Here is a 24,413-nt window from a genome sequence, read left to right on the forward strand (position 1 = left end):
TCAAAGAACTATGGTTCCCAGAGTCTTCCCTTGGAACTGCTGCTCTGTTGGGGGGGGGGGGAATAGGGGTATCCTATCTACTAATAATAATAGGGTGGTGCTGTGGTCTAAACCACTGAGCCTTGGGCTTGCCAATCAGGAGGTCGGCGGTTCGAATCCCTGCGATAGGGTGAGCTCAGGTTGCTCGGTCCCTGCTCCTGCCAACCTAGCAGTTCAAAAGCACGTCAAAGTGCAAATAGATAAATAGGTACCGCTCCGGCGGGAAGGTAAACGGCGTTTCCGTGCACTGCTCTGGTTCACCTGAAGCGGCTTAGTCATGCTGGCCACATGACCCAGAAAAACTGTCTGTGGACAAACGTTGGCTCCCTCGGCCAGTAAAGCGAGATGAGAGCCGCAACCCCAGAGTCGTTCGCAACTGGCCTTAACTGTCAGGGGTCCTTTACCTTTTAACAACTCTCAGCACCTTTAACAAACTACAGTTTCCATATTTATTTTGGAGAAGCCAGGACTGCTTAAAATGGTATGATACTGCTATAAATATATAGTGCAGATGGAGCCAAATATACATACATGCATCTACCATGCAAGCTCAGCTGAACGCTTTTTCTACGGTAACATCCACTGGGTTATAAATTACTTTTTAGAAGCGTCAACAATTCACCAATAACAATCCCAGCAGCATTAAATCATAATGCCTTTTATATGATGACAAAAGAGGTGTCTTTCAAAGTCTCTTTCCCCACGGATAAAACTTTTGCAAATATGCCCTGTAACTGAAAGCAAAGGGCATATCTCTGCACACACAAACACAGACCAGCTTTACTAACCTGCTGCTTCCAGAGAAGCTGGTGGAAATTAAGGGGTTCTGAGGAGACTTTTCAGAGATTCCTAGCTCTTCCAGTTGGAATAACTATCAAATAACTTCCAAGCCATTAGCATAATGCAACCTGCAAATGTGCTACTCCTGAGTGTATAGAGGTTTTTGTTCTCTCTGTCATACTGTGATGGTCTATTATTCTTAACTCTCCCTGCAGACTTGCAGTTCAGCTCTTTTGTCTCCCTTCCAATTATTTATTTATTTTATCCTGTTACTGCTTTGGCCATTCGCAATCTGGATTCTTCAAACTGTAATTGTCTTTAATTAATTACAAGAGCTGCCAGCATGCATAAATAAACATCTTTAATGGCTGAATGCCTAGGATGTAGGTAAAATGATGCAATAATAATACTACAAGCCATTCAAGGCTTTGAATTGAGTTTTCACAAGACAATGGCTATGCACACATTAGTAGCTTAAAACGCAGTGAGGTCATTTGCACCCGCTGTGTTTTAAGTCGCATTTTTATGCTGTTGTGCACGCCAGAGAGGGAGCAGGGATGTCTTCACCTAATGTGCATTATCTGGCTTGTTTCCCTGTGCCAAATTCTTATTCAGTGAAGCTGTCATCTGCACATGCACAGCCACCTGCATGTGCAATGGCATTCTCAAATGCGCATACCTCAGCTTAACCTTGGCTCACGTTTTCAAATTTGACAGAAGCTGGTTTGAGGGGAAACGCCTCAAACAGCAGTATTTCTTAAGAAACTATGGGACACATATGGGTTGTGGCTAATGCAACGTATATGTTAAAACTTCAAACACCAGTGGTGGAAGCATGCTGGAGCTAGAATAAATGGGAATGTGTACACAGCCTAATATTTCCTACTAGCCACAGTACTTGCATGCAGAAAACTGCACATGTGCTTTGTTGGAAATGACAAATGTATACATGCTGATTACTTTATGCAACAATTGCATTCCCTGTGCGCATGTGCGCTTTCCATGATGGCAGTGCTCACTGCTGGCGATGTTCACTGCTCACATGCTGCCACTGGACACTTGCTCAAGAGGAAATGTGGTCCTAGGCTGAAAACATTTCCCCACCCCTGCTCTATTTATTATTTATTATTATATTTACATACCACCTTTATCTTCCAAGGATCTCAAGGTGGTGCATGTGGTTCTCCTCCTTCCCATTTTGTCCTCACAACAAGGTAGGTTAGGCTAAGAGGTGGTGACTGGCCCAAGGTCAGACAGAGAGCTTCATGGCTGAGTGGGGATTTGAACCCTGCTCTCCCAGGTCCTAGTCCAATGCTCTAACCATTACGCCACACTGCTCTACTCCATCTCTTCCATTTAATATGCCCGCTTATAATTTCGTAAGCAATTTATGCTGTTGGGTGCTAAGGGGGATCTTGCATAATTTCAAATGGATCAACAGATGCAACACGTTGCAAAGGCCACTTACTTCGGATCTCGGCTGTAGCATACTTTGGAATCATAGAGTCCATGGTGAGCTCTGGGTGGAGAATGCATCCATGTGTATAAGCATCCATGGGCAGGGAATCCAGGATCTCTCTGTACTGCATCACTCTGGAATGCAGGACGCTCCCCGCCTCCGGAATTAGCTGGGTAACGTGCTCTGAAATGTAGCAAGAAAAACCAAAATAAATGCATTCTTTAGTTACACGCAGCACTTATATGAGGGTTTTCTCTTTTACTTCAGATTTTCTATTCTTAAAAAAGAGAGGACACAATTTGAGTACAGTCATACCTCGGAAGTCAAACGGAATCCATTCCAGAAGTCTGTTTGACTGCCAAATGTTCGGAAACCAAGGACCGGCTTCCGACTGGCTGCAGGAAACTCCTGCAGCCAATCGGAAGCCACAGAAGCTGCATCGGACATTCAGCTTCCAAAGAACGTTTGCAAACCGGAACACTCACTTGGCATTCGAGAGCCAAAACGTACAACTCACAAGGCGTTCGGGATCCAAGGTACATTTGTTGCATTTGCTTAGTTCTTACGGGTTGTTTTGCATCCAATATTTAAAATGTCAAGGAACTGGGACTTTTGGCAAAGACTAAGAAGGTAACATAGAAGAAACAGGCAGCACAGAGACAGTAGTCATATGTGGGATAGCTTAGTTGGTAGAGCAGGAGACTCTTAATCTCAGGGTTGTGGGTTTGAGTCCCAAGTTGGGCAAAATGATTCCTGCATTCACCCTTGCGGTTCCTTCCAACTCTACAATTCTAAACCTCCAAATCCTGCACCAACAGCCTGAAATCATAACCTTCAATAATGATGGTACCTAAATTTGAAATTTAAATAATAATGATGATGATGATGATGATGATGATGTGCTTGAGCCCAGCCAGGGACACTATAACATTACAAGGATTTCAACTAGGGCTGGGGAAAAATTAATACAAATTAGAAATGCAAGACATTATCTGCATTTGTGTGTATGTTCACTACAGAATGGTCTTGAACATTTATGCCCGGGTTTGGGCTGCAATGAGTCTGATTCCAAAGCTTGGAAAAGAAATCTAACATTTTTTTTGGGGGGGGAGGGATTCAAATCTTGTAACTAACTGTGAGTTTCTTGAGCATAAGCCCCATAATTCAGTACTTTTAAGTGTCCGTATTAACTACATGATTTGGGATTGCGCATTTGATTTGGTAACGAAAGACTTGTTACGATTCAACATGAATTTGAGTCCAGGTCTCCAAATTTATCTTTTGCTGCCTCGCATCCAAGACCTTGAGAGTTCCTACATCAACTCATCACTTGCAAGATCTTCTCTGTCAGGTTTGTACATGCCTTGTCTCTGTGTCTCATCCATTCAGCCCTTGTTTGGATGTCAAGTGTCCCTACAGTTGCTGGCCTTATTTCTCCCAAGTCATTCCACGACAGCAGGCATCCATCTTTCAATTACAGTTACTTCTAAAAGCGCAGCGGGGACAATGCTGGAAGAAGGAAGACGGTATTTCTCTTCACAATATCTGGGCCAAGTTTTACAGAGGCATTCATTTTTATCGGCTCAAGAGATAGTACTTAATGGACAGTGAGTAAATTTACTGGCATGTTTCAGTGGTGCAGTATTTTTTGGGTGGGGGCGGTTATGTCTTGCTGTTGTTTGCCAGGGCCCAAGCGTAGAGGGAGCAAGTTGGAGGCGCAGGGAAGAAAGGGGATGTTGTTGTTTTTTCTAGACCTGAAGGTCAGTGGCATCTGATCTGGGCTGTAAGCTCATTACTGCGAGCAAGAGAATGCGGCTAAATCATACAGCATGCTTTTCGGTATGTTTATGCAGATACGTTTTCCTGCATCTATATGGGGTGCCCAGACTTTGTGAGCTTTGCTGGAGCCAACAGCCCCCTTGATGTGTTCTACATGTGAAGAGAGCTCTGTCTTGTGATCAAGGGGCAGCCTTGCCCCTGGGCTCACATGGCTTTTGACAACTGGGTGGCAAGAACAAATTTGGCTGAAGATGCTTCTGTGAGTCTGCAAGGGGAAACCTTCCCTTCTGAATTTCTGCTTGTAATGCATCTTCTGAAGATAGAGAAGTGGAGCAGCTTTATGGAGCTCTCTCGTGCACCCAGACTTGCTGCATTTGGCTCCACACATAAGGTGTGGGAAGGATTTTTTCTTCGAGATGTTTCCTCCCTTAAATATTTATTTCAGGTTAACACATGCAGAATATCAATGCATACCTTAACAGATAAACAACTACTGAGCAGTTAATTGGGTGGAAAGCCCCTGTTTATTTTTCTCTTATTATACCTTTCTAGTTTAGAGATCTCCTGGCTCTAATCCTAATAGAATATTGCAATTCCTCACCCTAAGCCTCTTGATTGAATTGGCCCATATAAGGTTTATTCAACGCCAAAACCCTTTAATGGATCATTTATAAGACTGCTGATAGCAAATAAAGTGTCTCAGTTGTAAATAATACCAATATAACAAAAGCTTTTTCTTTCCAATCTTTCCCCTTTTCTCATTAAAAGAGAGTGCTCAATTTACCAAAATAAGGAGTTAAATAAGGACATCTCTTTGCTAATAGAAGGGAGGCATTCGAAAAATGGCTGTGTACACACTCTCATTTACTCTACATCCAGTGAGCTCTACGCCACAGATTTGGGAAGAGGCATACACATTATGTTAACCCCAATCCATATATCTATCTTGTTATTTCTTGTGAATATTGCATTTTGATGTGTGTGTGGGCCCCCCCCCCCAGGTTTGTTCCAAATTGAGAAAAACAATAACAACCACCTAGGTGTGTGAGGCCAATAAGGTGTACACTGACTTTGAAGTGGTAGAAAACACTCCATTCTTAACACCTTAAGGTCCTGTCATGCCATTCTGCTACAATGTGCAGAGCAGGCTTTAGAGTTCGGTGTGGGACCTCTAGATGTTGCTAGACCATTACCATCCTCCCTGACCTGGAGCTCACTGAATGGGGCCCATGGAAGTTGGAGCCCAAGGACACCTAGTGGAGGGTCACAGGTCAGTCATCACTGCTTTAGAGCCTAATGTTTAGGCTCTAAATAGATCTATTGGCCCAGCAGGCCAATAGACTTTGCCCTCCTGGACATGGGACTCTGATCCAGTGACCATTTGACATGGTGACCCACAGGGAACTTTGACAAATGGATCAGACTGGGTTCCGGACCGCAACACTTGCTTCACAAAAGCAAGGGGAACAATCACCGGTACTGATTTACTGATTTATATAAAGACATAAAATACAACACTGTCCTTAAATTGTGGAGTGTGGTGTGATTAGGCAGTGTAGCCACCAGAGCATGATGTTGGCGGTGAGAAACTGTGCTGTTCCACCCTCTGCATTGGCAAGGAACCTTCTTTTGGCTTAAGATACATTTTACACATCCCAACAAACAAGTGAAACAGGAAGCACAAGCGAGTTGCACCTCACGCTTTCACGCTTTTTCTGCAGTAGAGATTTTGCACTCCCCAGATAGATCAGTGTTGGCACCCTTGCTGCAGAGAAAGCGCATAAGTAATCTAAACATGTTTACTCAGAGGTGGGGGTGGGGGAGAAATTTTATCAAGGTTGTGCGATTGGTTTTGATGTTTTATTAGGGTTGCCATATTTCAAAAAGTGAAAATCCAGACACACGAGTTGAAGTTTTGGAGCTATTTTAAAGAAAATTTGCCAAAATATAGACATAGATTGCCATATGTCCAGATTTTCCCAGACATTTCAGTGATTTCCGCCTGGACGCTGTTTACGACTACCATATTCTGGCTGTGTCCAGGAAATTCTGGATATATGACAACTCCAGATTCGTAAGTCGCTTGAGAATTACCTTTGCATTAAGCAGCATATAAAATTATCATTAATTTTAAAAAAATATTATTATTACCACCACCCACCCTTCACCCTAAGGTTGCCACAACAATAAGAAGGAGCACCCAACCTCTGAAGAACTGTTTTGTTTCATGGGAGGGAAAAGCATGTTTTGACTGAATCCCAAAAGCCATTTCCAAACTGGTCCCACAGTTTTTTTAAAAATGTGTCTGTCTCCATGTTTACATCCAGGTAAGTATATGTAGAATTGGAGCCTCAGTTGTATTTTTAAGGGGGACTCGGCAAAAAGCAACTCATTCTACTAATCCAAGATCTCATATATCATGGGCAGTGTTTCCTACCCCTGCTAAAATTTGCTGAATGCAAGAAAGGGCGGGGGAAGTTCATTTGGATGCAAAGTACTTGAACACAGAAGCTGCCAAGGCTCCTTTTTCACGGATCTATTTTAAGGCCATTCTTAAAGCTTCTGCTTGCATGGCTGACAGGATCTGTGATATCAGCTGTAAGACCCCATTGAAATGTCCCTCTTAAGCCTTTGAAGCCTGACAATTCTTTGGAAACAGAAACAAAAACTGGGAACGGAGGCCATAGTGATGACATTAACACAGAGAAGTAGATACAGCTCCCTTGTAAAATCAGCTCTCATGCCCTCCAACATTTCTCTGATGAAAATAGACATCCTATTCCATAATGATGTCGGTGATCATAAATAATAATAATAATAATAATAATAATAATAATAATAATAATAATAATTTATACCCCATCCATTTGACTTGCCCCAGCCACTCTGGGTGGCTTCCAACATATATAAAAACCATAATAAAACAATAAACATTAAAAAATGTCCCTTTTGCTGGGCTGCCTTCAGATGTCTTCTAAAGGTTGTATAGTTACTTATCTCCTTGACTCGGGGGTTGCATAACCTCATACCCTCCAATATTTCTTTGATGGAAATAAGGATGTCCTAAGGAAAAGTGGGACGTGCCAGGGTCAAATCAGAAACCAGGGCGGCTTCTGTAAATTAGAGACTGTCCCTGGAAAATAGGGGCACTTGGAGGGTCTGAGTTCTTCCGCCAAAATTAAAAATGAGACTGTGGTTGTCACCTTCCTTAAACAATGACCGGATTCACAGATAACACAAATCCATGGTCGAAACAAAACAAAAAAAATTCCTTCCAGTAGCACCTTAGAGACCAACTAAGTTTGTTATTGGTATGAGCTTTCGTGTGCATGCACACTTCTTCAGATACACTGAAACAGAAGTTACCAGACCCTTATATATAGTGGGAGGGTGGGGAGGGGTATTACTCAGAAGGGTGGTGGGAACGGGTGATTGGCTGATAGGTGTGGTAAACCTGTGGACAACTGTTAACGACTGCAGTTGGACTTGCAGGAAAAAACAAGGGGTGAGATGGCTAAAAATAACTTAACCGTGTATAATGAGATAAGAATCCAATGTCTCTATTCAGACTAGGTCTCTCCATGGTTTTAAGTTTGGTAATAAGTTGCAATTCAGCAACTTTTCTTTCCACTCTGTTTCTGAAATTCTTTTGTAATAAGACAGCTACTTTGAGATCTTATATAGAATGTCCTGGGAGATTGAAGTATTCTCCTACTGGTTTCTTTGTCTTGTGATTCCTAATGTCAGATTTATGTCCATTTATCCTTTGGCGTAGGGTTTGTCCTGTTTGTCCAATATAGAGAGCTGAAGGGCACTGTTGGCATTTGATGGCATACACAATGTTAGAAGATGAGCAGTTAAATAGTCCTGAGATGGTATGTTTGATGTTGTTGGGGCCAGTAATGGTGTTGTCCGGGTGTATGTGGCAGCAAAGTTGGCATCTGGGTTTATTGCAGACTCTGGTACCAGTGTCCATGTTAAGTCTGGTTGTTGTATTATTGTGGGTGAGGAGTTGTTTAAGATTGGGTGGCTGTCTGTAGGCATCCATGGGTTGCTTAAGCCACGGGTTGTTTTAACTAACCACAAATTGTCTGATAACAATTAAGCAAACTATGGCTTGTTTCTCCAAAGTTGGTTGGTTTCCCAGCTGCTCTTGTCTCATGCCTTTGTAGATCAGTGAGCATTTAAGGTGAGGTGGCCAAAGAAACTGTGCTTAAGGAAGTGTACTGAGCTTGCAAGAGATAGGAAAAGCAAAACAATGTCTATAAATCAGTAGCAAACCATGTGGTTTGTTGGTATTATAATTATCAAAAGGGAATTCTAGCTGGAAAAAGTTTCTAGAATGTTACCTCCTGTGAAGTTCTTCTCCATGTAATCGATGATCTGATTATAGTCACTGATGATGTTGTCTCCGTGGATGATCACAGGGACCTCTTCCCCAAGATTGAGACGCATAAACCATGGCTCTTTGTGCTCAGTCAGTGGCATGCTCACATCCCGCTCTTCACAGGGTAACCCCTTTTCTGCGATGACCAGGCGGACCTAGAGCAAGAAAGAAGTGGAGATATGACTCAGGGCTGCCTCCCAACCTCCTGAAGCATACGCAACGAAGACTTAGGGCTGCTCCACATGACCTGTATCTTGAGCATTGCTTACACAGCACTTACATGGAGGTTGGATTATATTGTTGGATAAATTTAAAAGGGGGGTGTCTTAGACTGGAGGTTACCCTTGCAGAAACCCAAATAAAAAGGATGAAGGCTCCAAGTGAAAAGATGGGCATTTATTGAATTATAAATGCACATAGGAACAACCTCAAAAATAAGGAGGAGGCTGCAAAGAACCACATCCAAAGCAATGTTATTGATACACTTCCAGATCACACATACATCAGTTCATTTCACCAATCAAAGGATCACAACAATCTTCATAGCTGCAACCCAATGTCATTATCTTGATCCAATCAAAATTATTTAGCTCTTTAGATCAGCCCTCATCATAACATCATGTGATTACCGGTACATATAACCGTTTTTTCAGTATCTTCCTTTATTAAGTCTTTGACTAATTTTCCTGTTCATTAAAAGTCTTCCAATGTCCTCTTTCATCTGTCTGCAAAACAATACAAGACCAATCACAATTGCCATGCCCAGCTGATTCTCTTTTCATGCATACAATGACCACCATAGAGCTGAACGGTTTGTTCTTCTCAGTATTCTGGAACAGACATTCACTATGTACAGTACCTAAAAGCAGCTAGTTCTGTACTATAAAAGTCAGGTACAGGTCCTTTTAGTTCAGCTAGGCCACAGACTCAAAAGAAAACAGAATAATCAGGATACAGTTTTATGAAATTATTATTTTCTCCAACAATGTATCTTGTCTTACTCATGCATTTGTTCTGATTTGTTTGCATGGCGGTTATACAACAATGATTAACTTTTTTCCTACATTTATTCTGATTTGCTTGTGGGGTGCTTATACACTGTCCTGTTAATTAATCATTTGTCCATTGCACACTTCTTTAAATGCATTGTCCCATCACTTTCCAAAAGGCAAAAGGTCCAGTTCTTAACCAAAGTGAATTTATTGTGCTAGGACCACAGAACCCTTTAATACTTTTAGATGTGCAAACCTAGGCTTGTATCCAATGCGGCACTATATAAGCATCCCATCAACACAAGGATTCCCGCTTCTGCAATGGGACTCCTTCTTCTCTTCTCCCAGTGCAGTCCCTAAATCTGTTTTGGGTCCCCCCGCCCACCCTCTGGAACCCTTTGGGTATGGCGTGTGGGGGCATCGGTGGGAAGTCCTGTGGCTGAAGCAGAAATCCTTGTGCTGATTGGATGCTTATGTAATGCTGCATTGAAAACAAGCCTGAAAGTTTGGGTATGCATTTGAATTTCTCCCATAAAATTCCAACAGACAGTCTGGAAGCTCCCTTATCCATTGGGGAACACTGATTTAGACCATGTGGTCTTTATAAAGATCCCATTATGCATTTTTGTTTGTTGGGATTTTAGGGTAAAGAGTGAGTAAGGTAAAGGGACCCCTGACCATTAGGTCCAGTCGTGACCGACTCTGGGGTTGCGGCGCTCATCTCGCTTTATTAGCCGAGGGAGCTGGTGTACAGCTTCCGGGTCATGTGGCCAGCATGACTAAGCTGCTTCTGGCAAACCAGAGCAGCGCATGGAAACGCCGTTTACCTTCCCGACAGAGCAGTACCTATTTACCTACTTGCACTTTGACATGCTTTCGAACTATTAGGTTGGCAGGAGCAGGGACCAACCAACGGGAGCTCACCCCGTCGTGGGGTTTCAAACTGCCGACCTTCTGATCGGCAAGTCCTAGGCTCTGTGGTTTAACCCACAGTGCCACCCACGTCCCTAAAGAGTGAGTAAATAACAACAATAACTATAATAATTATTTTAAAACCTTTAAGTCCCTTGTACCCCAAGTCATTTTGTGTGTAGTTGATGCAACTACAGTAGTATTCTTTAAATTGTTCATAGTTGTACATCATGCACTAACCATGATCTCAGTTCTCTGAGTGCCAAATTCAGAATGACGTATCATTGGAGTTTGCAGATGTACGAAAAATCATTAGGAAAAAAGCTTAAGGAGTGTGGAGGGAGGTGGACCCAAAAACAGAAAAACTGGTCGAAGAGGGAATGGAATGGAATGTCCTAAAAACACCGCTGTGTTTGGTTGCAAGTCATGAGACCCCCTAAAGCATTTCAAAGGAATAAAAATGGAGTAAAAATATATATGTGCCATAAAATCATAATGAAACACACCAAAAAATAAATACATAATCAACACAAACAATGATGCAATTTTTAGCAAAAGGAGAAAAAAGTCATTTCAACTCAACCGCTATAGAGAAAATTAAGCTTCTTATGAAGCTAGTATTATTCAGATTTTTCTGCAGGTAGGGGAGCAATAAGCTAGCCTGGAGACAAAGGGTTATATTCAGCATAGCGCTAGCGTTAAGGTTCCATTAGTGCAGGGATTTTCCTTGTGTGACAGAACCTTCTCTCACTCTCCTCACCCCATGCACCCCCTAAATCTGTTCCAGGGGTTCTCTGAACCCTTCAGAACAGAACTGAGGATTGCACAGGTCATGCATGTGGGGAGGAGAAAAAGGAATTACATCAGTGGGAATCCTTGCAATGGCTTCTACTATTGTAATGATTTAGGTGAAAGGGGATCAAAGGTTTTGAAAATGCTTTCAGAAAGCTCTCATTCTAGGGGGGTCATCCGTGGCAGCCAACAGGGCACAGCTGGGCATGATGGCATCACAGAGGCAGAGTGGGGGGTCAGTAGGGAGGGCAGTGCAGTGGAAGGAGTGTCGGATTAGCTCTGCCACTGTGCCCACACTGCCCCAACCTCTCCATCACTTTCCTACTCTTCCTCTCTGTTACCAGCAAGTGACCTCTGTGCTGGGAAGCCAAAAATGCCATCCCACTCCATGAGCTGCTATTGGTGGCCCCATGCAGAGGACAATCCTTTATTTATAAGGGCTATCAGAGGACAGTCCTTTCCTTTGATGGGCTGTCTGGTTGGTCCACATCCAGTTTAGAGATAAAGAACTATAATAGCAAGGGCACTGGAATCACCCATTAGCTGCTAGACCTGGCTAGCAGACTGAGGAAGCACACAGGTCACCCAGCCACAGCCTTCCCCACTGTGGCAAGAGGTATTTTATTTCTATTTAAACTGTCATTGTTACTTCTATATTGGCACCAAGACCCGGCAGAGAGGAAGGTGCCATTTTGTGGATCACCTCAGGTGCCAAAATGTCTTGGGCTGGCTCTGGATGGGTGATTCTAAAAGAGAATGCTCCCCCAAGACCAAAATTCCCACAGTGGATAATTAGTACACCGAGGTGAAGGCTTAGGCTAGAATCCTTCTTCCTAACAGCAGCTTTTCTAGGCAAGAATTGTTTTTTATATTATTTCTTTGCAATGGGGTAGCATTCAAATATGCAACAGTCTCTGCCCTGAATCCTGAAGTGGTACAGACCCTGAAGGACTGTACCACATGATTTTTCCAATTCAGCCTTCTGCTCATAGAGCTGATGATACCTGGCAGCAGGCTGAGATATTCTAAATGCATAGACGGCTCTCAATAAGAAAAGTGTGGGGAGGGGAAGGGTTTGTAGATGAGATGTGCAAGGAATTGCATTATATAGAGCAAGTACCTTGCTAAGAGCCAAATTCACTCTGTTTAATGCCTTTATCACACCAAAGGGATTGGCTCTTTCCGTTTCCTGAGCTGTTTTCATTCCAACCATGGCTGGTTTGCTGCCTTTAGCTGTCAAAAGCCAGAAATGTGCTTAAGACCCTTAAGCTTCCATCTGATTGGATTGAGGGCCTCAATGCCAGATTATCTAGCTGCAGGACAGTGAGAGAGGCAGTTACTTTGGCTTAGCCGGATGGTGAATCCCTCCAACAGGTGCTGGGATCTGCTGAGCAAAGGAGGATATAGCATGCAGTCCTTCATCGCCCACGCTGCTCAGAGGGAGGGATAGGAAGCACAACTTGGCTGCCTCAGCAAGACCCCTCCTCCCCCTCCCTCCGCTTGCGTATATAAGAGTCAGAGAGTCACTAGCACATGGGTAGGCAGACTAAGGCCCAATCGCCTTCTAAATCCAGCCTGTGGACGGTCTGGGAATCAGTGTGTTTTTACATGAATCGAATGTGTGCTTTAATTTAAATTGCATCTCTAGATTATTTGTGGGGCATAGGAATTCATTCTTTTCCCCCCTTCAAAATATAGTCCGTCCCCCCACAAGGTCTGAGGGACAGTGGAGAAAGTTTGGTGACCCCTGCACTAGCAAGAGAAAGCACAACTCAGGCTTACTGACTTGTAGATGCTGTCCATTTTCACAGTGTTGGCCCAAAACATTTCGCTGCCCAAGGGAAAAGGACACAGTGGTCGTCTCCATTCTTCACACAGAAGTTCATTAGATTGGCAATTGTACCTGGACAGCATCTTACACCACACCTGAGGGCAGCAGGCTAGTTAAAGGTATGCAATGATAGCCTGTGCACTGATCTCCATCAGAAGGGAGTGGCCAGCGACTCAGGAGGAAGCTCAAAGTTATTGAGCTTTTTTTTTTAGGAAATCCTCTCAAAAGAGGACATTACAGCAGGCTTTGATTTCAGGGTAGGTTTCTCTGGGCGGGGGGGAGTTAATTGAGCATTTTCAATGCTTTTTATAATTTTCGTGGATCTGATTTAGTAATTTTTGTCCGTCCCCAACTTGGCTACACCCATGGAAAGATATGCACGTCCTAATTTAAAATCTCTGCTGGGGTGAAGACCCCACAATCCCTCAACACAACTGATTGCCAACCAATGGAATAAGTGGTGTTTGCTGTTTAAAATGCACTACGGCTCATTCCTTCCCACCCCCTCACATCAAGCGCTGCAGCAAAAGCTGCATTATTTTGGTGCTGTTGGTTTCTCACAGCTCTCGAGGCACACAGAACAAAAAGCCAATTATGGGGAGTTGAACGAAAGGTAATGAACCGAAAGAGACGAGCCTGCAAGCACCGTTTGGGCAGAGCACTTTGCACACAACCCAGCGACACCACTGGTCTCAGACCTGCATTGGCCACAGGCATGTTTGGAAACCTAACAGTGTAGTATTGGCTTTCCCATTTATTCTGGAGGGAAAGCTCATCAAAACACAGGATGGCTATATTTTGTCTTTTCTGAATCTTCAAACATTTAGCTTCACTGGATGCGCCTAAGTTCTAGTGCTACAAGATATGGAGAAAAACTTCCTTCTATCCACTTTCTCCACACTGTGCAAAATTTTATATGCCTCTATCATGTTTCCTCTTGCTCACTCTACACTTTGAAAATGCTGATGTGTTACAGCCAGTCAAGAGGAAGCCCCTTTCAGGCCTGAGAGAGGACTTAAACCCACCAAGATATGTAAGGAAGGGCCAGTTCAGATAGAAAGCAGAAATGTGATTCTCATTTCATGTACGCATCTCATTTGATACGCTGAAAAAAGCAGGTAATTATCATGGGGAGATTTTCCTCCTCCTGTGGGCAATTTGTATCTCCCTGGGGAAAACACACGTGTCTCACGCTCTGGCACTTCAACTGTGCTGCAGAAGCACAGCTGGAGGATGCGTGAGTCACAAAAGCTATCACTCATATATTATAAGTCTGAAACGAACTGTGGAGTCACCTCACAGCTTCACGACACAATTTGCCGGTTAATATGTTATTGATAGCCCTGGGGGGCGGGAAGCCAGTCAAATCGATGGGGAGGGAAAGAGATCTACTTCTTCTGAATATGAAGGATCAAAAGCCCTACAGATATGGAAAAGGCATACATTGGAACTGGACTTCATAAAGCGGTCAATTGGGGAGTGTGAACACCCCCCCTTACACCATCGGGCTCCAATGAGACCTTCTATTGGGTAGGGGCATTTATTTTGTATAACTTCCCCCATTTAGTATAAATAGTTCTCATTTGTCTATATCGGGTGCCTTTTAAGACACAGAAAATCAAGAGACACACTACTAACATTAATAAAATAAAATAAAATCCTACAGCACAAATACAAATAGCATCAGTACTGCTATTACCAGGGCTGGCCCAAGGCATTTTGGCACCTGAGGAGAACCACTAAATGTGACTTCTGCCAGGGAAGAAGAGGACAGTGAAGTTCTGCATCAGGAATGGAGTGAGGAAATAAAGATCAACATCAGGAACTGTATGTGAGGGGGGGAGGACAGCAGCAATGCCTCTATTCACTGAGAGACTGCCGTGGTGGCAGGTTTAGGAGGTGGGCTGTTGAGGAGGCTGCAGATCCGGCCTCCAAGGACTGTGCTGTAGCTGCTGCTGACACTGTGGCAGCAGCAGTGGGTGATGCATCCCTTTGAGGCTGGGTTTGCCACCCCTGTGAATCCTGCCACCTGAGGCGATTACCTCACCTTTCCTCATTGGTGGGCCGGCCCTCACTACTACTACTACTACTACTGTTATTGTTGTTGTTATTGAACACCACAAACTTTCTAAGTTCTGTGTATATATTGAAAGGTAACTTGGTATCTGCCCACAAGCTTACAATCTAATACAAAAGGAAGGCAGAAAGCAAGTATTGCAGCAGCTGCTCCTTTACTGAAACAGGAAGGGTGATGTTGGTCTCCCTCTTGCCAGGATGTTGTTGCTGAGAGGCAAAGGGTGCAGCCCTAGGCCTCTTGGCTGGCAGCAAAGATCAGAGCATGACCTCCCCTCAGGCTTCTACAGTCCCAGGGATCTACCATGGTATTAAGTTACAACTCGGATATTACAGAACACAAGAATGGTACATAAATCACAATGCACTCCAACTGTCAAAAGCTGCAACATAAATCTGTCTGTCAGCTGGAGGCACTGCATTTGTGGTGATTCTGTTCCTATCAGGTGGGCAGTGCACAGAAGGTGCTGGAAACTTGAGACCCTCTGCTCTACCTCATGATGGGTTCTATCTTGCCCTCTGTGCTGTTCAAAACACCTACTTTGATGTAGTCACAGGATTTCGAGCGGCATATTATGACACCCAGCTCTACTTCTCCTTTTCATCTGAATTAGTTGAAATGCTAAACCAAAGCCTAGTGATGGACCGGATGAGAACAAATAAAGGTCACATCGGCACACCATCATTTAAAGCACACGGCTTCTCTCTAAGAATCCTGGGAGCTGTAGTTTATCCCTCATAGAGGTACAATTCCCAACACCCTTAATGAACAAAGTTTCCCAGGATTCTCATGTGCTTTAAATGTATGGTGTGGATATGACCAAAGTGAGAATCAAAATAAAAGACAATAACCGAATGTAGGTGGGGAGGAAAGTGACTCTGGAGTACAGTGATACCTCAGGTTAAGTACTTAATTTGTTCCAGAGGTCCGTTCTTAACCTGAAACTGTTCTTAACCTGAAGCACCACTTTAGCTAATGGGGCCTCCTGCTGCTGCCACGCCGCCGGAGCACGATTTCTGTTCTCCTCCTGAAGCAAAGTTCTTAACCTGAAGCACTATTTCTGGGTTAGCGGATTCTGTAACCTGAAGCGTATGTAACCTGAGGTACCACTGTAGTGATAAGCAAGGCTCCCTGGGCTCTATCTAGAATAGACCCACCTAATATAGGCTAACCTGGCCTTGATTTGGATTGGTCTTGAATTAGATTACTTTAAAATCAGGCTCATATCATAATTCAGGTCTTGCCATGTCCCTGAAGTAACAGGGGGCATGAAGAGGTCTGGATGTCTCACCTCCCTAATATTCTTATAAGCTGCCCCCCACCGGAGAACATAATGAGGCAGGAAGGCCTCTCCAGCTCGTGCCACTACCCCCTAAACTTTCATGATGGAGGAAATGAAAAGAATGTTGCAATGCATGTGACAGACATATTTTTTGATTCAAGCCAGCATTTCACGGTGCCCTGGGTTAGTCGCAGCTGAGTCCATCCCAGGACATATGCTAGGCTGTGGAAGACATTATGTTATCAGCAGTTTTATTTTCAGTTCCCTTCCTAATGATCCCCAGCATGAAATTTCCCTTTTTCGCAGCTGCTATGAAAACACCACAACAGTACTGTGTGAGGAGGCCTAAGAGGAGAGAGTAGGAGACAGGCGATGATGACCACATCAGGGCCTGCTCCAGTTGGAGTTTCCATTTCCTGCTCCTCCTCATGCGAATGATTGATTGATAATATTTCTATGCCGCATTTCATCCACATGAACCGCAAAGTGGCTTACAAACAATAAATAACAATAACAGAACAGAGCATCGCAAATACAGCATAAACCAGATAGAATAATTACCAAGCCATCAGTAAAATCATTACAATCTATAAAACAGTTAAGAAAGCAAGTGCAAAAATAAGCTGCACAGCACAATTCCAACAAATGTCATAGGATTCACTAAGTACTACAACAGTAATGATGTAGAAAACAATCTTAACATTAACAAAATAGCAACTAAATAAAAAATAAATAAAAAAGGCTAAGCACTGTTGAATTCATGCACACACTCTCCCTACCCCCATGACTCATAATCTTCCACTCAACTGTCCTGTGGGAAGCATTCTTGGAAAAGGAGGCAGGCAAGGAAAAACCACTTCAAGGCCTACTCAGGCCAGACTTCTCTCCCACTCCTGCAATGGCCCTTGGTGTCCATTGGGACTGGTAAGGTAGAAGGCAAGGAGACCAAGAGTAGGTGGAGGTAGAGCCAATGAAAGGCAGTGCCACCCTCTGGAAATAAAGAAAGCAGGCAGGTGGGGACTGACTGAAGTCTCTGCCCCAATTGCCCTTATTGACCAGGATCCACTGCACTCCTGTGAGAAGGATCCGTGCATATTTTAAAAATATGTAAGTCAATGTTACTTCTCCATCTTAGAAATAGTCCTATCCTCAAGGCCTACGCGGTCATTAGGCAAGGTGAGGCCACCGCCTCAGGTGTCAGAAGACCCTGAGGTGGCACCACTTGAGGTGAAATGGGAAGTGCTTGCCCTGTCATTGCTGCTGTCACCTGCACCACCCACCACCTCTGGCCACCTCAGCACTGATTTCCAACAAGATCTTGCCGAACTTGCAGAGTGTATGAGATCTCACCTGAAATGGGTGCGATCTTGCCCAAAATTGGCACTGACGCTGGTGTGGCAGAGGTGGTAGGGTGAGTAGCTGTGGCAGTGGCAGACAGCACAGCACTTCTCGTTTCGCCTCAAGCGGTCAAACGGGACGTGCCGCCACTGTCTATCCTGGAAAGCAGGATAGAAATAGTTGTAATAAACACAGGCCAAAATAGAAATTACACTTCAAACATGTGAAACAGTCTCCTGAGACAGAATGAAATTCCAGTGACTGCAACTCTGCAAGAGGCATTGTTTCTAAGCTTCTGAACATAGATTCAGGAGCTCCATCTAAAGAGTTAAAAACAGCACGCGTTGTGCAGGAGGCTAACAAGCAACTCTTAATATCACATTATGTTCTTAAAATTCCAGCCTGCTAAAACAAAATAATAAATATGTTTACAAGAGAACCCCTAAAACAAAATTAGCCATATGAGATTAGCATTTAATTTATACATGGGGCTGTCAATTTAGATTATAATGAAATGTAAACAAGGCAAACAAACTAATTAAACAAAGAGGTGGCAATTGCCCCGAAAAAGTGATACTTATATCCAATAGTTTTATCCACATCCAGTCAATGAGCTGTGAACTTCATAGTCACAGATGGAAGTCAACAGAAGTCATGAAAAGGTTTATGCTGATCCCACCATCAGCTGAGGTGCTTCCCAATCAAAGGCCTGATCATTCCTTTTAACAATACTGGCAGTAGATTTGGGATTGTCAAAAGAAAGGGCTTCTTCACATAGTATAACATTAAATTATGGAATAACAACAACAACAACAACCAGCCCTTCACCAACAGATCCCAGGGTGGGTTACAACAATTTAAAATTTAGAATTAAGTTAAATCAGGTGGGCCCTGAAAACACATATCTCAGTTGTCAAAGGTCAGGGTAAAGAGGGCTGTATTCAGTATTCACTGAAAGCAGTATAGTGAACAAATCAGACACACCTCTGTAATGAGGGAATTCCACAAAATAGGGGTTGCCACAGAGAAGGACCTCTCCAGGACCCCCCCCAAAAAAAACCTTCTGTGGGATGATGCAAACTGTGGTGATAGCTGCTGGCTTTAGAAGATTTTGAAAGGGGAGCAGACAAATTCACAAAGAAGGTTATTAGCCACACCAGCTTCAATTAGCTGTTGCCAGCTTGATGGTCTTCAGTTATTTTGGACTACATGGCTTTGCTGGCCAGGGTTGATGGGAGTTGAAGTGCAAAGCAGCTGGAGGGCACTAGGTAGGGCTGCCATATGTCCGGAATTTCCTGGACATAGCCGGGATTCAGCCACTGGAAACAGTATCTGGACGGAAATCGCCAGAGCCAGGGCTTTTTCAGCTGTAGCTCCGATCTGGTGGAACGCTCTGTCACAAGAGACTAGGGCCCTGTGGGACTTGACATCTTTCTGCAGGGCCTGCAAGACAGAGCTGTTCCACCAGGCCTTTGGCCAGGGCACAGCCTGACTCCTTCCTTTGGCAATCCTCACAGAACTCTAGCCCAATGATTGCCATTAATTTGATTGGAATTAATTTTATAATGAAATGATTTTATAATGTTTTATCATTTTACTGTTGTTAGCCGCTCTGAGCCCGGCTTCAGCTGGGGAGGGCGGGATATAAATAAATTATTATTATTATCATTATTATTAATGTCTGGGAAGATCCGGATGTTAGGCAGCCCATATCGGAAGTGTAGATTTTGGCGAATTTCCTTAAAAACTTCATTTATTATTAGTATTAGTTTTGCAGCAACAACATTGGACAAAACCAGATTTTCACTTTTTGAAATATGGCGACCCTACACTAAGTGAGTGAAGCCTGTCTGAAATGGACCTCTCTGAATACCAATTGCTAGGTGCTGTACAATGGAGGAAGACTATGGCTATGGCCTTCATTTCCTGCTTGCAGACTTCTCGGAAGCATCTGCCTGGAAATGGTTCAAAAACAACGACCAGCCTACATCAGGAGTGTGGACCCTCCAGCCCATGGGCCAAATGAGCAAGTCTCCTCCCCTCTGGCTTCCTTCCATAGATACAGGGCTACATTTGTCCTCACATCTATCATGACATGTAGGCCCTGATTCCATCTTTTCCCCACTCCCAGTTTCAATCCTCCTTCTTCCCAGGACTCTGGAACCGTCCTTTATGCTCAGGTAACATCACAGTAACACTGCCACAGACTCGCTGAATGACTGGTAACAGCCAACCTCTCTTTATTACCTATTAGCTTCCAATGAAAGGGAAGGTATCACCAGAGAAGACACCTAAGGAGGACCAGAACTCTCCTGGTCTGAAACTCGAGAGAGAGAAGCGGTTGTGACTTGAAAGTAGGGCTAGCATTCCCAGAAACTGAGGGTCTAGCACTAACCTGCCCAAATTAAGGCGCGCATGCACACACACAATGGAGCATTCTCCTCACAATCCTTTCAGGAGTAAATAGATTTCTACGTATACTTTGGTGTTGTAATTACTGAATGGAGGAAGTTTTGTTTGAAGGTGGGAAATAAATGGAGGAGGAAGTTTTATTTGTTGAATGTGGCCTCGAGTTTTGGCCCATGTGCATTTTTCTGTGAATCAGAATGCCAAACATTTTCAGCCAAAACAACTTCCCCTGGGAGTACATCTTCATACTTATTTGTTCAACCTAGCTGGAATTTCTTAAAGAAAAATAGGAAATGAAAATCAGGAATGGGCAAGATTTTGCAAAAAGCCTAATTTCAGATTTAAAAAAAATCACATCACAGTTAATGCATTGACTAGGGAATGTGAAACGTCTCATTAATGTGAAATTTATAACCCTGAGTATCACACATTTCCTTTTTAAAAATAAAGGATCTAATTCTCTTGAGAAACCCAAAACTGTGTTGCTAGTTTCTGCTCAGTTAGAAAACAGATGGCAGTCTTAGCCTTCTCTAGCTGTCACAGCTTTCAGTTGTTTCTTTTGTCTTCTAGCTCTTTTTTCAGATATGGTTTATAATTTGTAGCATTCTATCTTTCCTAGACATGTTTTATGCCAGGTAGGAAAATAATATTTTTAAAAAATGGATATTGCATTTACAGAGATAGCATAAAAGACTATGATTAATGTTATGGAAGCAAATTTTCATTTGAATATTTTATTCCTCTCGCAGAAGTTGTACTTTATGGTTGCAGAATTTAGGGCAGAATTCCAGGTGTCCTGTATATAATTTATGGAGTATAAGAAAAAAGGTCCAGAGCTTTGTTTTAGAGCCTGTAAGACTATTTATCTCTGGCGTTTTTGGTTTATACAAGAAGTGGAATTGACTCCTTAGTTTGCAGTGGTTTTTCTCTTCTCTATTTGTTGAGAGAAAATTGGCTTTCGGAGAATATTGGCATATTCATTGTATGCTCTGGCCATGGTACTGAAAGAAAAGGAAGAAAAGCTACAAGTCACTCCCTTAGTGACACTCTGATCCACTGTGGCATCTCAGCCCTGTACATGCTCTGCTTTTGCAGGCACCGGCTCCTTTGGGTAACAAAGTGAAAGAGGAATTAAATCTTAAATGTTCTGAATGCATGAGGATTTGAGTTTTGATACCTGTTCTGAGCTTTTTTGTACATGCATGGAGGCTGAATTCTAATTGCTTCTACAGCAGGGGTAAGGAACCTGTGGTCCTCCAGATGCTGCTGGACTACAACTCCCATCATCCTTGACTATTGACTGTGCTGGCTGGGGCTGATGGGAGTTGGAGTGCAATATCATCATGAGTTCCCCAACCTTGTGCTGGAAGAATAAAACTATTAGAATGAGGGTGTTCTGTGCTGAAACACGCCTTGAATTATTTTTCTTCTACCCTTTGCCACACTGAGCATTCCTCATATGCTCTATTTATGCACTTGCAACTCCAGATTTCACCAGGAAGCAGGCATGTACCTGGGAGTGGTGGGAACCCTTCCTTCTCTGCAATCAACTAAACAACAACACCAAGTGGGGGAACTTAGATAGGAATGGCACATTTATGTGCTGTCACTTTAAGGGTTCATTCTGCTGCCCCGTGGAGTCCCATCAATTATGGCAGAGGTGGGGCTAGCACTGGATTAGTTGTAGAAAAGCATGTATGTGTAGCTATTTAACTGTTTCCTTGCCCAAGCAGAGAGACAAAGGCACAAAGTAAGTCCCTGAATGGGGGTGTTACCAGGAGATAAAATAAAAGGGGAAGAGCTGTGTTAGCTTGTTTCTCAGGCAGAGCAACTAACCTTATGTATGACTCACCTATCCAAAAAGAAAGAGAGCATTTGCCTCCATTCTTCCCTTGTGTTTTTTTTGTTTTTTTTTAGATGGCTGAAATAGATTTCTTCCTTTCCGAAACATTCCAGATTCCCTGTTGATTGGTGTGGGGTTGCTTTGAGATTACATGTGTACTGGGCCCTTGCTCCACCTAGCTTTCTGCTCCTGGAGAAACGAGAGGCCCTCACGCCTTGAGGAAACCTGCCCATTCATCATCTTCCCCATGCATAATTCAACCCCTATGTATAATGAATGCTGAAAGAAATGGCTGTGTGTGGATGTGTACCTAAGAAAGATAAAGGTCAGATGTGTTTCATCCTTTGTTCACAACTACCCTGAGCTGCCCAGGGAGCATGCAGACTCTGGGGTTGGGGTGGGGGTGCTGCCACTTGCTCTCAGTTTGAAAAACAAAAGCTGACTCCATCTGTGCACCGACTCCAAGAGTCCAGGAAGCAGGATTTCAATCCTAGTGCTGCAGTGTCAGAAGTCAATGGATTGTTTGGTACAGGTTCTTCAAAGACGATATGCCAAGTCCAGCCCTACAGAGCATATACAAGGACCCAGATCCATTTATGTCTCCATGCCTTCTCTCCATCGTTATAGGAGACAGATGACCAGGATTCGTTTTCCCCCTCCCTATGCTTCTGTCTCCCTCCATTCATCCCATCCTTGGCCCACAGAAACCAAGGAGCCTCTCCAAACACAACATGCAAATCTGACCCCCAAACCAGACAGAGGCAGCCAGGGCTCCCCTCCCCCTGCTTTAGGCAAATGCTGTTGGAAAATGCAGAAATGCAGACACAAAGCACACCTCCCCCAGAGCACACCGCTCCCTCGTGCATCCTCGGGGAAAAGCGACCTGGTCTCCCCCATCCCCGCTGCCCGCATGATTGCCAGGAGCGCAACATCCAGGAATTTGCCTTGCCATAATATTGGCTGTCACACAATCCCTCCCTCCCGAGCCCAGCGTAGCGTTTACCTTCTGTGAGCTGAATGACTGGGTCCAATGATACAAAACCAGCCTGTCCTTGGATCTGAAGGCAGGGTGTGCCGGGTCCTGGTTCGCCTCGTCCTCCATGGATTTGCCTGCATCGTTCTCCAGGGCTGAAATGGGCCACCAGCTGCAGTTGGTGGGAGTAACATTGTTGGGAGTCGCCATGACAGCCTGTGCTTATGGAAGAGCAGGAGAAGGAGAGAGCTGCAGCCGCTGTACTATCGGAGCATCACATGGGCTCATGGAAACAGCATCACTCCCGGAGCCTAGGGGGTTCGGTTTCATTACTCACCCCAGATTTGCATGGCGAGCCCAGGGCAGCTGGATCAGAAGCCGCATCTAGTTTGAGGAAGAGAAGGTGTATAGCTCTTTCTCTCTCTGTGTGTGTGTGTGCGCGCGCGCGCGCCCTAAATCACAGCCCCTTTACATCCATGGCAAGCTTGCGAGTGAGGCACATTGCTGCACTGCTCATGCATTGTTCTAAATCACAGACACAACAGAGCGTCGATGCCACCTGACGGCGAACCTGAGACTCCACATGCAACGGGAGATCCTGCATCTTATTAGTAACAGAGTGCATGCAGCCTCCTTTATCGGGATGGTTTGCGGAGGGTGCCCGGATAATCCAGATAAATAAGACTGACAGTGAACTCTTAGGGAAGCATGGTTTTGCTTATAGGAAGAGTCAGGTCCTACAAATCTGATCTCATTCCCCCTCTCCCTCAACCCCACAGGCAGGTTAGGCAAATTGCCGAGACTTTGTGCTGAAGATGAATGCATTGATGAAGGCTTGCTAACTTTTGAACTTAAAACGTTTCGGCTTCCAGCTTCAATATCTGGTGAAAGGAGAAGGCAGCTTCCAGCTGTGGTAGGCAGAGCCATCATTATTCTCCCTGCAAAGCAAGCCCCCAGCAGCACTGAGGAGGACTGGGGCACAGCTGAAGGAGGGAGAAAACCTCATTGAAAACATTTTGCTCAAGGGTCTATCAAATTCTGGACCTCACACTCCTAACAAATGGCCTGATTTGGGATCTCTCTTTTCTGATCCTGAAGAGGTCTTTCAGTCCTGAGCACATATAATCCTATAGGTAAGGTAAAGGGACCCCTGACCATTAGGTCCAGTCATGGCAAACTCTGGGGTTGTGGCGCTCATCTCGCTTTATTGGCCGAGGGAGCCGGCGTACAGCTTCTGGGTCATGTGGCCAGCATGACTAAGCCACTTCTGGCGAACCAGAGCAGCGCACGGAAACACCGTTTACCTTCCTGATGGAGCGGTACCTATTTATCTACTTGCACTTTGAGGTACTTTCGAAACTTCTAGGTTGGCAGGAGCAGGGACCGAGCAACGGGAGCTCACCCCATCACGGGGATTTGAACTGCCAACCTTCTGATCTGCAAGTCCTAGGCTTTGTGGTTTAACCCACAGCGCCACCCGCATCCCAATATATAATCCAATACTTATAGCCTTATACTTGGGT

General features: G+C 44.1%; 1 protein-coding gene across 1 annotated transcript in view; it reads right to left on the reverse strand.

Moving 5' to 3' along the window:
* GDAP1L1 (ganglioside induced differentiation associated protein 1 like 1) overlaps positions 1–23,399 on the reverse strand; it is a 45,155-nt gene extending 21,756 nt beyond the window's left edge. The window contains exons 1-3 of the mRNA XM_053394138.1: positions 22,921–23,399; positions 8,407–8,599; positions 2,288–2,461 (exon numbers count right to left, since the gene is read on the reverse strand). Of these exons, the coding sequence (XP_053250113.1) occupies positions 2,288–2,461; positions 8,407–8,599; positions 22,921–23,100 (547 nt within the window). The 5' untranslated portion in view covers positions 23,101–23,399. The remainder of the gene's footprint in view (positions 1–2,287; positions 2,462–8,406; positions 8,600–22,920) is intronic.
* Positions 23,400–24,413: the final 1,014 nt, after the last annotated feature.

The sequence above is a fragment of the Podarcis raffonei genome, chromosome 6 (genome assembly GCF_027172205.1).
Source record: "Podarcis raffonei isolate rPodRaf1 chromosome 6, rPodRaf1.pri, whole genome shotgun sequence".
NCBI classification, from domain to species: domain Eukaryota; kingdom Metazoa; phylum Chordata; class Lepidosauria; order Squamata; family Lacertidae; genus Podarcis; species Podarcis raffonei.